The sequence below is a fragment of the Oncorhynchus nerka genome, linkage group LG12, assembly GCF_034236695.1.
Source record: "Oncorhynchus nerka isolate Pitt River linkage group LG12, Oner_Uvic_2.0, whole genome shotgun sequence".
Taxonomy (NCBI): Eukaryota; Metazoa; Chordata; class Actinopteri; order Salmoniformes; family Salmonidae; genus Oncorhynchus; species Oncorhynchus nerka.
In genome coordinates, this window is record NC_088407.1 from 36,553,865 (window position 1) to 36,570,893 (window position 17,029).

The 17,029-nt window shown below is 43.4% G+C and overlaps 1 protein-coding gene across 5 annotated transcripts in view; it reads right to left on the minus strand.

Moving 5' to 3' along the window:
* LOC115139084 (VPS10 domain-containing receptor SorCS2-like) overlaps positions 1-10,859 on the minus strand; it is a 347,718-nt gene extending 336,859 nt beyond the window's left edge. For all 5 annotated transcript variants that reach the window (XM_065025557.1, XM_065025555.1, XM_065025556.1 and 2 more), the window contains exon 1: positions 10,423-10,859. In XM_065025557.1, the coding sequence (XP_064881629.1) occupies positions 10,423-10,800 (378 nt within the window). In that variant the 5' untranslated portion in view covers positions 10,801-10,859. The remainder of the gene's footprint in view (positions 1-10,422) is intronic.
* Between the last annotated feature and the right edge of the window lie 6,170 nt (positions 10,860-17,029).

Sequence of the window (17,029 nt, forward strand, 5' to 3'; positions counted from 1 at the left end):
TCGGGTAGAGGGAGAACAGCTGGCTGCAGAATGTGGGGGCTTCTGGGGATTCTCCTAGGCAACCGTGTTGGCGGCCATGTTGAAGACCGGGTCCAGTAAGGGGATTTATTTGGGGCCTGTGACAGGGGGGAGGGGGGAGAGGCAATACACAGGAAATACACCTACACATTACACACAAACTCGTATTCACACACGCTCACTCAAAGTACTATAAAACCCTACTGTCGCACCCCCACACTCAAACATATAAACTGTTGCTATCAAACCGTCGTATAAAAGTACACACTACACTCGAATTTATACAACGGCAATCTTCACATACAGACCAGAGCAGCGGAGTGTGTGTGTGTGTGCGCGTGTGCACGTGTGTGCCTGTGTATGTGTGTGTGTGGCAGGGGATGAGGTTTATAAGGAAAAGGGGGAATGCTTTTACAGGCCTGTAACACACCAGATGGAATGTCCTCTTTCCATGGGCCACTGGAATGGGAAAAACACACACTGACACGCACACACACACGCTCTCTCTCTCTCTCTGTCTTTTTATAGAACTGTCACAGAGGGCCAAGGTGTTACGTTCCATGACTGGATGGATACAGTTTGGATAATCTAGTGTCAGCGTGTATTTACCAGAGCGCTTGTACTCCCATGTATGACAGAGGCCTTAGACTTAAGACGAGCAAAGAAAGAGTAACCACGGTTCCACCATGTTCCCAGATCAGGCAAATGAAATGGACATCATTCAAAAGCAGCTTTTTGCTTCCTTGACTGAAACCACCGTCGAAAGTCTTTGTTGGTTACATCTGTCGGCTTGGCGATGTCGTGCGGGAAGAGAAATGATCATGAAGAAAGGGAGAGTACACAAAGGAAAACCAGTTGGACCTGCTTGAATACAGACAAACAGAAAAACGAGCAAACACTCCTCAAGGCCTGCCTCTCCTAGCGTGGTTTACCTCCGTCCCAGCACACTGTGACAATCAATTGGGTTTTCCCATCGCAGCCAACGCTCGCCGGACAACGCATTTGCATACAAACAGCCTGCCTAAATACACACCGGGGAAGGTAGGGAGAGATGGACAGGGAGAGGAGGGTGTGTTTGAATCGCCACAAGAATAATAAACAAACAAAAATTGGACAAATGGGATATTTTGTTAGTTCCCACGAGGTCAAATGCTATTTCTAGGAGGGATTAGGGTTAAGGTTAGAATTACATTAAGGGTTAGGGTTAGGAACTAGGGTTAGTTTTAGGGTTAGGAGCTAGGGTAATGTTTAAGGTTAGGGTTAAGGTTAGGTTTCTGGGTTAAGGTTAGGTTTTTGGGTTAGGGTAAGTGTAAGAGTACAGGTTAGGGTTAGGTTTAGGTTTAGGGTTAGGGAAAATACGACTTAATGGGACTGAATTGTGTCCCCACAAGGTTAGCTTTACAAGACTGTGTGTTTGTGTGTGTGTGTGTGGGGGGGGGCTGTGTGTGTGTGTGCGAATGCGAATGCGTGCTAGCCTAGATAGTACATTCCTGCGAGTGTGTACATTTGTGTATTCCTGTGTGTGTTTTTGCTTGTCTCTCCCCTGATGCTGACAGCTTTGGATTGAACGTGGAGAATCTCATTAACTGTGTGATGCACTGCCTCTCTGTTTACCCCCGCATTATTCCGAGGAGAGACCCACTACTCTCCCTCACCTCCTCTCCCGTCCCGCGCTCCCTTGAAAAAACAAAAGTTTCAATTGCAATAGCAAACAGTCCAGAGGAGTTTCAGGGATCAAATCACTCTCTCCTCACCCCTGGGCCGTCGCGAACAGGACACCTGGGAAATGAATGAAACCATAGGATCATAAACAACCTGGACAGGATGGAGGGGGATTTTTAGAGATAACAAGCTGCTGACTGTCATGTAGTGATATTGGAGAGTCTAAAAGAGGTGCTATATGTAGATCTGGGTTATTTCGACCTCATGACTGCTAGGCTAGACAGAGCAGTGCAAATAGGGATCGCTGAAAATCATAAATGATGCATATTGGAATCTATAGGTGCTGCTGATGTAAAGGTCACGATATTATTTTACATTTCAATGTATGCACTGCAAAACCCTATAATGGAAACCTATCATGGAACACCTTATGGTAGGCTATATAATATTTCACAGTGACAGTCTGGTTATAACTAAAAGCATGGCATGGATTTCCTTGGATGCTGTGCAGAACGTCTGGATTTAGCTACAGCCGATGTTTTGACAAGCCAGCGTTCAAAACAATAATTCAATTTGTTGCCGCTCTCCATTTTTCTTGTCGTCTCCCATGTCTTCATCTAATCACGCAGGCAACAGTTAGCGGGAAGGGGAGAGAAATGAACGTAGTAACTAACACTATGGACACCCACCAAAGAATGTGGCGGCATTGTCGTGTTGTGAGATCATAGCGTCGGCCGTTTTCTTTTTCATGTAAAAACAGGGATCTATTTTTGACAAGCGTGTTTGTCACACCGCCCAAGTAACATGAAGTTGAGATTTTTTTTTTAAATATATATTTTTTAAAGAGACCACTACGTCTCATTTTCTTTTCATTCTTCTCTCTCCAGCCTCCCCTTCCTCCGGTACATGGGTGCGCTAATTGCTATCAATGTGAGTCACAAATGGTTCACCTTTTCCCGGGGGAAAATTATTGCTGGCAAACGGCCGTCGGTCAACTCATGCATATTTTCCATCTGGGTGTGTGAGTGAGTGCTGGTTTGGCAAGGCAGCTGGGCACGTACATCACCGTAGGAGAACTTGGGAGACAGAACCGCGTTTTAACCACTTTTTTTTGTAGTTTTTCCCCCGAGTTAGGGTCTGGGCTCCTGGTCCTGGTTTCGACTGCTGCCAATAGAACCCATTAGGCCCAAGGGCAGGGCACAGAATATTTGGATAACTCAGACTGTTCCACCAATTGAGACTGACAAGTCCAATGAAAAAGGAAGGAGATGATAGGCCTAACAGTAGAAATGATTTCTGTATAATACTGAAACAAACCAATAACAGGCGAGAAGATAGGCCTATGTCAAATGGAGACTTCAATACTGACAAACGATCTGGTGAAGTGCAGGAGTGAGAAAGAGTGAGAAAAACTATGCAGTAACACCTGGTGAGACAGACAGGTAGAGTATAGAGTCCCTGGCCAGAATCCAATCTCCAATCTGTGGTGTTAGTGATGAGCAGATGAGAGGGAGGGAACCCCGCTGAGCCACTAAGGGATCTACCTCACCGTGCCGCTACATATCCCTTCCCCTCATATTAGATTTCTCACTACTGTACTAAAGCAGCAGTAGGGCATCCACACACATCCACATGCGTGCACGTACAGAGCGACAAATACACACGCACGTGGCACGCACGCACGCGCACACACACACACACACACACACACACACACACACTCCAAATCCGAAGGTCCTTTCCATCGGTGAAAGAGTGTAGTTCTTGCGGCTGTATTATTAGCTGGAGTCAGAAGGAAATATGCAGGTCTAGAAAGCGGCAAGAGGTACGAGCGCACTCTGAGCGCTTCTCATGAACATCTCACATCCACTGGAAGACCCTTACAGAATTCCAGCCCTGTTGCCAAGGCAACCCTGGGAACTTTCGCTTTCCAGTTTCCAAGAGAGGCAACACAAACAACAACTTGATGAGTAGGAAGTAAAACAAGTCCCCATATCCAGGAAGAAACTAACCACGTCTAGGACGCGAGCACTCGCTGTAAAGAACGTCAATCAAAGAAGGCAGGAAGTATGGAGGAGGAGGAAAGCGTAAGTGTCCATAGGGCCAAGGCCTGCCAAGTGGTTGTTTTTCCCTGTTGCTGGGACACACACACATCCCTAGAATAGTTTATTTAAGTCTGAATAGTTTTCAGCTCCCCAAGACGGGGATGTGTTCATTTGTGAGACTGCCAAATAGAGAGAGAAAAAGGAAAGAAAAAGGGAGAGAGAGCGAGAGAGAGAAAGAGGGGTACTGCCCCGAGCTAGAACGATAGGGCAGAGCCCAGGATGGAAGGGAATAACAGGAAGGAGACAGAGAGAGCGAGAGAAAGAAAGAAATCACGAAAGAGTGGAATTTATCCACCTCATCAGTAGCAACAGAACCTGGGTAACAACCACATCACCCCAGGACTCTCCCTTATCTTATCAGCCCGCTGCTGCTGCCAGCCCGATCAGAACGATCTGGAAGGAGAACACATCTAAAAACACGACCTAATTAGCTCTCTTCTCTAATGCTAGCGCAGCATCCTGCCTAGCCTAGCCTAGCCTAGCCTGCCTGGGTGGTTCCCCATGGGGTTGACCTGGAAGCCTCACCCTGCTAAAGTAAAGTAGCCTTGGGTGTTATGTATAGATGGTCTGTGCCAAATGGTGTACCAACTCAAATAGTGTACCACGCAAAATAGTGTACCAAGCCAAATTGTGAACCAACCCACAGTAATGAGACAATAACTTTGCATCAGACTTTGTAAGGTGCATCATTCAGATCAAGCGATAGGTGATAGCATCAATTTAACAGTAAGTAAGTAAGGGGTGGCAGGGTAGCCTAGTGGTTAGAGCGTTGGACTAGTAACCGAGCTGACAAGGTACAAATCTGTCGTTCTGCCCCAGAACAGGCAGTTAACCCACTGTTCCTAGGCCGTCATTGAAAATAAGAATTTGTTCTTAACTGACTTGCCTAGTTCAATAAAAGGTATATAAAAAAAAATATAAGTAGTTACTAGTTAATACATGCATTAAGTCTAAATCAATGTTATAAAATATTGCAGCCATTGCCTTATGCTGACCTGTCATTGTGAGAAAATCAGTGACAGAAACATTGGGAGGGAGGCACTCTAAGCCACGGGCCAGCAGACATCTTTGGTGGCAGAACCAGTCATTCTGATCTCCCTGGCAAAGACCTTGTCTCCATGTCTCCTGGGGGACCCATGATTAATGTCAACTGTACATGCACACACACACACACACACACACTAGATCAGCCCTAAACTTCCAGACCTAGCATTGACTTAGCCTGGTTGGAGAAAAGTGCACAGAGGATGGATCGAGAGAGATGACAAAAACGATTTGGAGGACTCACTTCACATGTACAAACAATTTCCAACCGAAGACTAGTGGAACCAAATGAACTGTCTGTTTAGTATGCGAAGCGTGAACAAATGTCTTTTGCATTAAGTCAGCACCTCAGCTTACGACCAGATCCAGGAAGTGGTGGTAGGAGGGAGAAAAAATATGTTATGTATGCAAATTGCAATCAAGCACCTTCTCATAAAACGTGCTTTTCAATTCTCAATCTAAATGCACAAAACATCATGTTTATATTACATGTTTGCTGCAGGGGATAAACCCCTAACATGATTGGCTGAAATGATCCCTGCAATCTCCCGCCAGCATCTGGCAGCTCGGCAGGATAGCATGGTAACAAGGGGGGTTAGGGGTGAGGACAGGGGTGAAGGGGTAAGGAGGTGATGTCATCTTATGTCTCCTTTAATGTCCTTTAGTGGGACACGGGGTCATAAGCACAGACACCGTGGTAAACAACACTAGTAAACACCCGTCCCTATAGGCCTTCCAACAGAAACAACGATAAGAAGAAGAGGAAGATTATGTTTGATGGTGATGATGATGATGATGATGATGGCGATAAAAAGTATCAAGATGATGAAGAAAGACCACAAGGAGGCACACCAGAGGAGGCTCATGAGAGGAGAAATAGGATGATGGGCTCATTGGAATGGCTGGAATGGAACAGAGTCAAACATGTGGTTTCAGTATGTTTGATGTGTTTGATACCGTTCCATTAATTCAATTGCAGCCATTACAATGAGCCCGTCCTCCTTTTTCTCCTCCCATGAGCCTCCTCTGGTGTGCCTCCTTGTGGCCTTTCTTCATCATCTTGAAACTTTTCATCGTCACCATCACTATTACCTTCCACACACACACACTCTTGTAACACAACAGTGCAAGGGTGTGCAGTCATTGGGAAAAAACAAGAAGCACACAGGGGTGTGTGCGTTTACATGGGCGCGCGTGTGTTTACCTGGGTCAAAAACTCACTCTTCAGGGAGGACCAAAATATCGGAGTGTGTGTGCTTATGATTGATCTCTCTCTCTCTCTCTCTCTCTCTCTCTCTCATTCCCTTTCTAAAACTCTCACTTTGCAATCATCCATCATCCAATCTCTCTCTCTCTCTCTCTCTCTCTCTACCCCTTTCACTCCCCCTCATGTCTATCTCCTTCACAGAGTAGAGGCCCTGGATACTACAGAACACTTGCTAAAATGCTGAGCTCAACGCCATCGAAAGATGAGTACAGAAATAGAGAGAAGCCGACTTCTCAGAGCCCTGGAGCTAGTCAACAAAGCCCAGAAGAAAGGGGAGAGAGAGAGAAAGAGAGTGAGAGAGTGCATAGGGAAGCACAAAGAAGGCTCTTTCAACAGTGGAAGCGGAATGCTGGTATCAAGTTATGGGGCTTGGTGCCCGACCGTTCCTAGAATGTCTTCCGGAACTGACAACAAGGGGTTCTGGAATGAATTACCGTTCTTGGGGACATGTAAGGGAGTGTTCCTCCGGCTCCGGTCGGACTGTGTGCGGTCCAAACACGACCATGCCCTCATTACACGACATGTCGACCCGGACTCCCTGCTGAACAGAGTCTTGTTGGTTCAACCGAGCGTCTGAACCCGGTCTCCTTAACTTAATGACAAGGAAAATGTGTGTGCATGCGTGTGTTTGTGGGTGCGTGCGTGTGTGTGTGTGTGGGGGGGGGTGCGCGCATTTGTGTGTGTGCATCCGTGTGTCTTGAGCATCATTATGAAGAAAAGTTCATGTCTACATTACCATTATGGCAATGTGCATGACCCTTCAGTACACTGGCAATGTTTGTCTAGTAATAAATATGTAATAATAGGGGGTAAAGGCCAATGTGCCTTTGTGTACACACAATTAAAAGGTCAAATTCTAATTGTGCAGTCCCATAGAGTCTGACCTCCAGATACACACCAGGCATGATGCATCTTGGGATACATTTATTGACAATGACAACCGTCTGTGTCCTTTGTCTGGCCACAGCCACCTCTGAAGGCCCTATATACTGTATCAAACCAGACTGGCTGGCTGGGCTATGCATTATGTACATAGCTAATTCCATATCCTGAAAGAGACTTATACTCACCACTCAGAGCAGTGTTAAAGAACTTGAGAGGCAAGGAAAGATTGTAACGGCAGATTTCCTCCTCTTCGTCTGAAGAGGAGGTGTAGCAGGGATCGGACCAAAACGCAGCGTGGTAAGTGTCCATATAGTTTATTATAAAACATAAACTGAACACTAAGAAATACAAAACAATAAATGTGAACATGAATGAAAACCAAACCGAAACAGTCCCGTGTGGTGACAGACACGGAAACAAACACCCACCAACCAACAGTGAAACCCAGGCTACCTAAATATGGTTCTCAATCAGGGACAACGATAAACAGCTGCCTCTGATTGAGAACCATATCAGGCCAAACACAGAAATAGAAAAAACATAGAAACACAAACATAGACTGCCCACCCCAACTCACGCCCTAACCATACTAAATAAAGACAAAACAAACAAAATAAAGGTCAGAACGTGACAAAGATGTACCGAATCCTATGGGTGTGGGCGTGTGTGTGTGCTAAGATGGGCAAAAATGACAAAATACAATTACAAAATGCAGATACAAAATCATATGTATCAAAATGTATCAAAAATAAACATTTCATTAAAATACATGTGTTTTGTGTATTAAAATACAAAATGTAATTAGTAGCCGGCCCTAACAGCAACAACATTCTCAGTGACGGTTACACATTTTTCTTTACTTGCTATGACTGTGATAGGTTGTTGTTTAACTACCTTAGTTAAGCAAGTCACTCTGGGTGAGCATGTCTGCTAAATGACCAAAATGTTTATGTATATGTAAAAATGAACACAACAAAATGAACTGCACAGCACACTGTGTATTGTTTTGGGGTGGAGCTCATTAGAATAATACTCAGCATGCTTTGTATTTGTTCATTTTTACATTTACATTTATATTTAGTTGATTTAGTAGACATTTTTATCACACCATAGTGCTATCAGACTTCTGCTGGGTGAAAGGGGGGGGACACAAAATGTGAACCGCTTAATTTTGTTTTATAGAAAAGTATTTTGTATTTGGAAAATACTCATTATAGTATTTGGATAACACAAAATACATTGGAGTGTAGTTCAGCCCAGTGTAATTCAAATGACAAAATACACAGAAGTAATTCAAATAAGAATCTCAAATACTTCCCATCCATTGTGCGTGTGTGCGTGTGCGTGTGTGAATAAAATGCACATGTGCCAGCAGCATCTCTAGCAACCAATTCATAGAAGACAGCGCTCTCTCAACCTCCCCTCTAACCCTCCCCTCTCCCTTCCTTCCCTGCCTCACTCTGTCTTGTTCTACATTTCCATCTTGTTCAACCTCCCGAATCCGCCCTTTTCTATTTCTCTCTGTTCAAATGATGTTCCACCATCAGTGAAAGCCGCCCACCACTCTCTTTCTCTCTAAACAGGACATCCTCCTCCCACCACCTCCCTATCAAACACAGGCATCATCGATCTCCAACAGCGACAGAGGATGCACAGAGAGAGAGAGAGAGAGAGAGAGAGAGACAGAGAGAGAGAGAGAGAGAGAGAGAGAGAGAGAGAGTGTGATTTTCTCCTCTGAGTGGCACTTGATCAATCAAGGCTTCTCGGAGAAATAACAGCCCTCTTCTTATCATTGTCATAAGTGAGTGAGCCGGGCACAGCACGTGCGATTGTAATAACAGCACAGAGAAGACACAAAGGAGAGGGCATAAGTGCTTTCATCAAGCCAAATAATAATCACTTTAAAGACATAGAGACAGGTAGAGTGGGTTTTTAAATGGGTTACTACACTAACAAAGAACACCCACCTTGGACTCTTCTATCTTATATTGGCTCGGAGCAAAAAACATCTTCTGCCCATGATTGCTCCATCATTTCCCCCTTAAGAAAGCATAGATTCAGAAGTGGCTGTATTCTTCAGGGATTCCAAATCATGATGCCCCCAATAGCCCTTTACACACACAAATTCGGAGTTTCCCCCGAATCCATCCATCCATCCAAATTTTCTCAAATAGAGGGGGGTAGGGGGGTTGAAATTCATTTTGTATACCTATCAATCTGTGCTGGGGGCGTAAATGTCAGACCTGGCGATATTGAATGGCAGCATTTGTCTTATTTTATTAGCCTGCGTTATATAAGGGGAGACCTCCTTACAGTCTACCTTTCAAAGTAGGACATTGCCAAGTTAATTTAGGATAACTCAAACATGTCCTCCTAGGCCGTCAGTGTACGTTTGACTGACTGACAGATTCCAACTTGGCTCAGTATTGAATCAGTGCATATTGAAGTAGAGAAGTTCTTCAGGAATACAAATCGCCCTTTTTTAAGACAAAATGTGTGTTCTAACCTACACACTCATTTTTTTTATAGATATCAATCAAATTCAATGCCATGTCAAAATGTGATTTCGATCTTATAGGCCTAGCATGTTGCTGTTTGCGGCTTTAAAATAACTGCTACCAAGTAGACGTCTATTTCAAGGCATGTTCGAGAGCCGTCTTGATTGTGTTTGCAGGAGTGGGCCATTTCTGTCTTGACAATAGCATGGTATTGAAGTGATGTCTCCGGTAGACACTGTGAGGTCCCGGACAGCTGACAATAGGCTACCCAGTCACAAAGCCCACTCTTATGTTGTTTACATTGGCCTGCTCTGACTTGACCTCGGCCTTGCGAAGCTCAAAATATACTGTTACAGATGTCAATTCATCACATGTCAATGCAACTAGGTTATAAACCTCTAATTATGCGCCATTCATTGCTGGGACAAATGCCGTGAATACACTGAAACATTCGAGGTTGACAGGCTACTAATACATATTATTTACACACTTTCGTATCATATATGACAATGTCAGGCAACAACACTAATCTAGTGACACCGAGTGGGACAGAAAAACCAGCCTCCAGTGTGCGCGCCGTTCAAACAGGCTGTCATGATAATGTGCAGCCAAACAAAAGACAGGCGCATTTCTCCGCACCTAATCATGCCCTCTCTCTCACCAGTCGGAGCAGGACACACAATAGGAAAATAAGATGTTGTAAACATATACCATATGGCTATGCTTTTAGATGCGCACTCGAATAATATTTTTTTTCTACATTGACTCAATGCCATGCGCAATGTTATGACGGAAAATAATTTACGCATGTATAGCTACTGCATTGAGAATAACTTGTGTCCGTTGGAATGGGGTGCATTAGTGACTGCTGGGTTGTGTAGGCTACAAGCAGGGAACCCGAGATATCGCGACTAAGTGGAACCGGGACGGGACCGGTACTTACGCTGCTGTTCTCTCCAGTCCAGTGCACCATCGCCTGGTTGTGAGTAGCATCCCCTTTGAGCACGAACGAGCTGCTGAGCAGGGACACTTTCTCTTGGGATAGTGCTCTCCTGAAGCGCGGGGATTCCACGTCGCCCGCGTCCCCATCATTATCACCCAAGCCCGGTCCGAACACTCCGTCAACCCCGTCTATGCCTACAGCGCCGCGGCTGTCAAGCAGACGATCCCCGTCGCTCCGGTGTAAAACGCCGCTGTCACATAGCATGGGTCTCATCAATGACATCCAGGCGATAACCACGGCCAAGCACAGGTGCGCTGAAACGATTCCTTTCGGACGCAGAGATACCATGCTTCGCGCCATTAGGCCTATAGCGCTCATACCGCGGATACTGACAGAGACTGCGATGTGAGTGGAAGATAGATAGCTATACTGTCAGCGGAGAGAGAGGGATGGAGGGAGGGAGGGAAGCTGGGAGAGAGGGAGTGGAATTGGAGCGAGGGCAGACACTGGTAACAACGTGGTCGTCAATGTGTGCCAGCTAGAGGACGCGCGCCGTGCACATAGCATGGGCGCCACCTGGTGACGCATCTCGTACTGCAAAAACATTGCTGTTTCTACGAGACAAAATTATTTGACTTGATCACTTCCCACGAGATGATATAGGCCTACTATCCTATTAAGATGGTGGATAAAATACGATAGTTCACTCAGGCCGTTTACCATTAAAAAAATATTGAAGTTCCGTTCTGCTTAATGGGTGGCTATCCCATTGGTGTGATAGCAGTTGGGTCTGGTCCTCTTTCCCAACTGCTATGTAACTTAAACATTACGATGATCATAGCAGATGCATCGTTATTTACGAGCCAACTTATTCCGTGTTTTCCAAACAAGCATGTAGAATGAAACTGTAAATGCCACAGCCAAGAGCGTCGTTGGGGCCGTGTTCGGTTTTTCACGCGATCATGTTGGGCTAGCTGTCCAATTCCCAGGTGCTGAAATCGATGCCACTTGCGTAAGAAGCAAAATCGACTAATAGCCCACATTTAATGTTAAACGTAAACTAGGCCTATACATTTCGCAGAATAGTTTTTATGAACGAAAATACATAACACCATAATTCATTCATTTCAAGATTTGAACCCCCAGCGTCTTCTTACCTCCACAGTGCTTTAACACAAAGCACCAACATATATCAGTCTCAGTTTCCTTTTATACAGTAACTGACCCTACTCTACTGCACACACATTGTTTTTTTTTAAATCCGAGTATCCCGGGGAAGGATACCCCCTTCACTGTGAGTCTGCAACGGGCTCCGTGATAATATGCACATCATATAGTCTACACCAACAGACTGAGCTGCCTGCGCCGGTTATGTTGGAGAGCAACAATCCATTGAATAGCAGCCAGGCTTTATTATTGTTGTTTTGCTATTCTCTGACAATGGATTGGTGTTTATAGTGTTCCAGGGGTTTCCAAGTTGTCCGTCTGGACTCATAGACTAAATGTAATATAGTAAACATCAATCCGGGACACTCAAATTAGTATGGTACTGTGGGCCTATGTTATATTCTGTATGGTTACTTAAGGCAAAACTAAAGTAGGTTGGTTTGGTGGGCATGTAACATGAACGGCTTAGCATCCCAAAGGTTGCAAGTTTGAATCTCATCAAGGAGAACTTCAGCATTTTAGCTAATTATCAACTTTTCAACTACATACTACTTTTTTTTTAGCTACTTTCCAACTACTTAACATGTTAGCTAACCCTTCCCCTAACCTTAACCCGTTTAGCTAACCCTTCTCCTAAAGTTAAATCAAATCAAATGTTATTGGTCACATACACATATTTAGCAGATGTTATTGCGGGTGATCCGAAATGCTTGTGCTCCTAGCTCCAACAGTGCAGTAGTATCTAACCCTTTAACCTATCTAACCCTTTAACCTAACTCCTAAGCACCTAAACTTAAGCTTAACCCTAACCCCTAACCCCTTTTCAGATAATGGCTCCGGAGGGGATGGCTGCTGTTTTATGGGCTCCTAACCAACTGTGCTATTTTGTTTGTTTTTTCGCATTGTTTGTAACTTAGTTTGTACATAAAGTTGCTGCTGGTGTCTCTTATGACCGAAAAGAGCTTCTGGACATCAGAACAGCAAATACTCACCTCGAACTGGACAAAGATTTTTTCTTTAATGACTCCAACCCAAAGGATATACTGCTTTCCAGAGACCAGGCCCAAATCCCCGTCATTCGCGTGAAGAAAAGATGGAGGTACAGAGGGAGAAGGTTGCGGGTCTTTGTGAGGATTCAGAAGCAAGGCAGTAAAGGGCCACTACCATCGGTTCTATTGGCCAAAGTGCAATCACTGGAAAACAAACTCGATGATCTATGGTCGAGACTATGCTACCAACGGGACATTGAAAACTGTAATACCTTATCTTTCACCGAGTCGTGGCTGAACGATGACCTGGATAATAGAGCTGGTTGGGTTTTCCGTGCATCGGCACGACAGAGCAACTACGTCTGGTAAGATGAGAGGCGGGTGTGTGTGTCTATTTGTCAATAACTGCTGGTGCGCAAAGTCTAATATTAAATGAGCCTCAAGGTATTGCTCATCTGAGGAAGAGTACCTCATGACAAACTGTAGACCATAGTATCTACAAAGAGAGTTCTCATCTATATTATTTGTAGCTGTCTATTTACCAGCACAAACCAATGCTGGCACTAATACCACACTCAACGAGCTGTCCTGTTTGGGCTAGGGGGCAGCATTTTCACTTTTGGATGATAAGCGTGCCCAGAGTAAACTGCCTCCCAGATGCTAATATATGCATATTATTATTATTATTGGATAGGAAACACTCTGAAGTTTCTAAAACTGTTTGACTGATGTCTGTGAGTATAACATAACTCATATGGCAGGCAAAAACCTGAGAAAAAATCCAAACAGGAAGTGGGAAATCTGAGGTTTGTAGTTTTTGAACTCAGCCCCTATCGAATACACAGTGGGATATTGGTTATGTTGCACTTCCTAAGGTTTCCACTAGCTGTCAATCATCTTTAGAACGTTGTTTGGGGGGAGGCTGAATGAGAGGGGAATGAGTCAGAGGTCTGCCAGCAGTCACACACTGGTCACACGCATTTCACATGAGAGGTAGCTCTCGTTCCATTGCTTTTCTACAGACAATGGAATTCTCCGGTTGGAACATTATTGAACATTTATGATAAAAACACCCTAAAGATTGATTCTATACATAGTTTGATAAGTTTCTACGACCAGTAATATAACTTTTTGAAATTCTCGTCAGACCTTTCCGCTGGAAGTGGCACGCACGTTTTGATTTGTTTACCAAACGCCCTAACAAGAGGAGGTATATGGACATAAATGATGAACTTTATCGAACAAATCAAACATTTATTGTGGAACTGGGATTCCTGGGATTGCATTCTGATGAAGATCATCAAAGGGAAGTGAATATTTATAATGCTATTTCTGACTATTGTTGACTGCGCAATATGGCTGTTTTGGGCTCTGAGCGCAGTACTCAGATTATGAATTTTCCGTAAAGTTTTTTTAAAATCTGACACGGTGGTTGCATTAAGGAGAAGTTTATCTAAAGTTCCATGCATAACACTTGAACTTTCATCAACATTTATAATGAGTATTTCTGTGAATTGATGTGACTCTGCAAAATCACCACATGTTTTGGAACTACTGAACATAACATGCCAATGTAAAATTAGATTTTTGGAGATAAATATGCACTTAAATCGAACAAAACATACATGTATTGTGTAACATGAAGTCCTATGTGTGTCATCTGATGAAGATCATCAAAGGTTAGTGATTCATTTGATCTCTATTTGTGCTTTTTGTGACTCCTCTCTTTGGCTGGAAAAATGGCTGTGTTTTTCTGTGACTTGGTGGTGACCTAACATAATCATTTGTGGAGCTTTCACTGCTGCTACTCACACATTTTTTTGTGTTAGTTTTTATTCTATTTTTTACTTCAATTTATTTTGTCAATATTTTAACTCTATTTCTTAAACTGCATTGTTTGGTTAAGTGCTTGTAAGTAAGCATTTCACGGTAAGGTCTACACATGTTGTATTTGGCACAGGTGACAAATAACATTTGATTTGATAACTCTAACCACGAGTCTAGCTAATGTTAACCACCTAGCCACCTAGCTAGAAATCGTAACATATCAAACATTTAACACATTTGTAACATATAGTACGTTATGCAAATTTGTAGCGTTATTGTACGTTTTGCAAATTTATAACATATAATACAAATTGTAATTCATAAAATATCTTACAAAGGGGTAATGGACATACAAAATTAATACATACCATACAAAACGTAACATATCATACTAAATGGAGTGTCTCGGGTTTACGTACAGAAAAATACTAAATGCTCTGAGACCAGGTTGAAGATCAGCTGTATATAAAACTAAGCTTGACACAATGATATAAATGCATATTTAACATTTACATAAGAACAAAAAAAGGACAGCAGGGTGAATAAATAGCCATTTCTATCTGGAGGTTTCTGTAACATTGCTTGGCTATTGTGTGAAGAACATGTAGAATATGCTTTTGGGAGTACAGACTGTACCTCACATTTCTATCTGCAGGGTTCAGAATGATGCACCTGAGTAATGCCAAACATGTTCTATTGTAGCGTCTGGGCTAGCATGGGCAGCACTATTGAGGTTCTCTCCATTTTAGAATAGTACCTTTTCTTCACTGGCTAACTTTGCATCCCAACTAATTGGAATCCCCACCCAGGTGACTACTTTAAAATGGTGAAAGCCCTCAATGGCAACGTCCATGCTAAAAATGGGTTATATCCATGATGATTCCTCTATCTATCTCAGTGGCAACAGGCACAACTCCGATATAAAGCCGTTTTTTTCAAAGTTGCCAAAATGACACATGCGTCCACTTATATTAGCGCACTTGTAGCAACATAACCAGTATGAAACTTCTATTAGATCAAATAAACCTAACATAGCAAATTAGCAATTACATTTTTTGTTGACCAAATTTGACACTCTCATTGACCTCCATATAAAAATTCCTCACTTCGTGGGCTTATTTTCGTGGACAGATTTTGAACTGAGTAAAACCTCTTCACCTCTTCGGTAAGCACCTGGTCGCTAGTATAATAATGTCTGGAATGGACCAAATGGAATGACATCAAACCATGTGTTTGATGTATTTGATACAATTCCACCATTCCGCTCCAGCCATTACCACAAGCCCATCCTCCCCAATTAAGATGCCACCAACCTCCTTTGTTCCACATAGATCCAGTTATAAAGCACTGTACTTAACCCTTGGTTAAAATACTGTAAACCCACAACTAACAACACTGTAGAGTCCCTGTACATGTAGATATGGAAAAGGTCATCTCTGTAAAATATTGATGACTGCCAGGTAGCCCTTGTCCTCCAATTTGTCTGTGGGTGTGAGGGTTTTCTGGTGAAAGAGAAGCGGACCAAAACGCAGCGTGGTGGTTATTCATGTTTCTTTAATTTAAGACACTATACATGAATAAACTAACGAAAACAATAAATGTGAGACCTCAAAACAGCCCTATCTGGTGCAAAACACAAAGACAGGAACAATCACCCACAAACACACAGTGAAACCCAGGCTACCTAAATATGGTTCCCAATCAGAGACAATGACTAACACCTGCCTCTGATTGAGAACCATATCAGGCCAAACACAGAAACAGACCAACTAGACACACAACATAGAATGCCCACTCAGATCACACCCTGACCAAACAAACATAGAAACATACAAAGCAAACTATGGTCAGGGTGTGACAGTGGGCTAGTTTATTTTTGTTGGTTTAGAATAAATGGCGAACCACAGGCTATTTACCGTTCATGGATCAGCCGTTTTAGGTGTCGCAAGACGTCTACGAGGAGCTGGAGGAGTTTGAATATTTGATGGTGTTGGACCTACTGCAGAGGGAGGGATGGAGGAGAGGAGGGGACAGGAGGAGGGGTGTGAGAGGAGTCCTTACACCCGAAGTCCTCGTATCCATTTTTTGTGTTATCAATGGGTCTTTCTCTATTTTTGTCATGCATTCTCTCTTTAGTGTTCTTTTCAGATTTTGTTTTACCTATATTTGTCCCTGCCTAGCCCTTTAACTTCCCATCTACCCCTTATCTTTCCCTCTCCCCATCTCTGTTTGTTTTTCTCATGCAAGAGAATACCACACACACAACACACACGGCATTGGGAGCACAGTGGGAGATTACAGATGATGATGACCAACTGGGCACAGATGTAAATTGAACATAAATTCCACTTTGGTTCAATGTAATTTCATTGAAATTACGTGGAAACAACGTTGATTCAACCAGTGTGCGCCCAGTGGGGAGTGTGTGTGTGTATATCTCTGTTGACCTCTGTTGTCAGCATCCTTGCCTCAAATTGCTGCTCCTAAACTGGGGCTAAAATGTAAATATTTGATACTGCTATAATTCGCTGCATACAAGAGCAGCAGGGGGAGGAAAATACCAACTGGGCTGGTATGAATACAAAATTCTGGGATGCATGCATTGGGTTTTACAATAGGGCTGT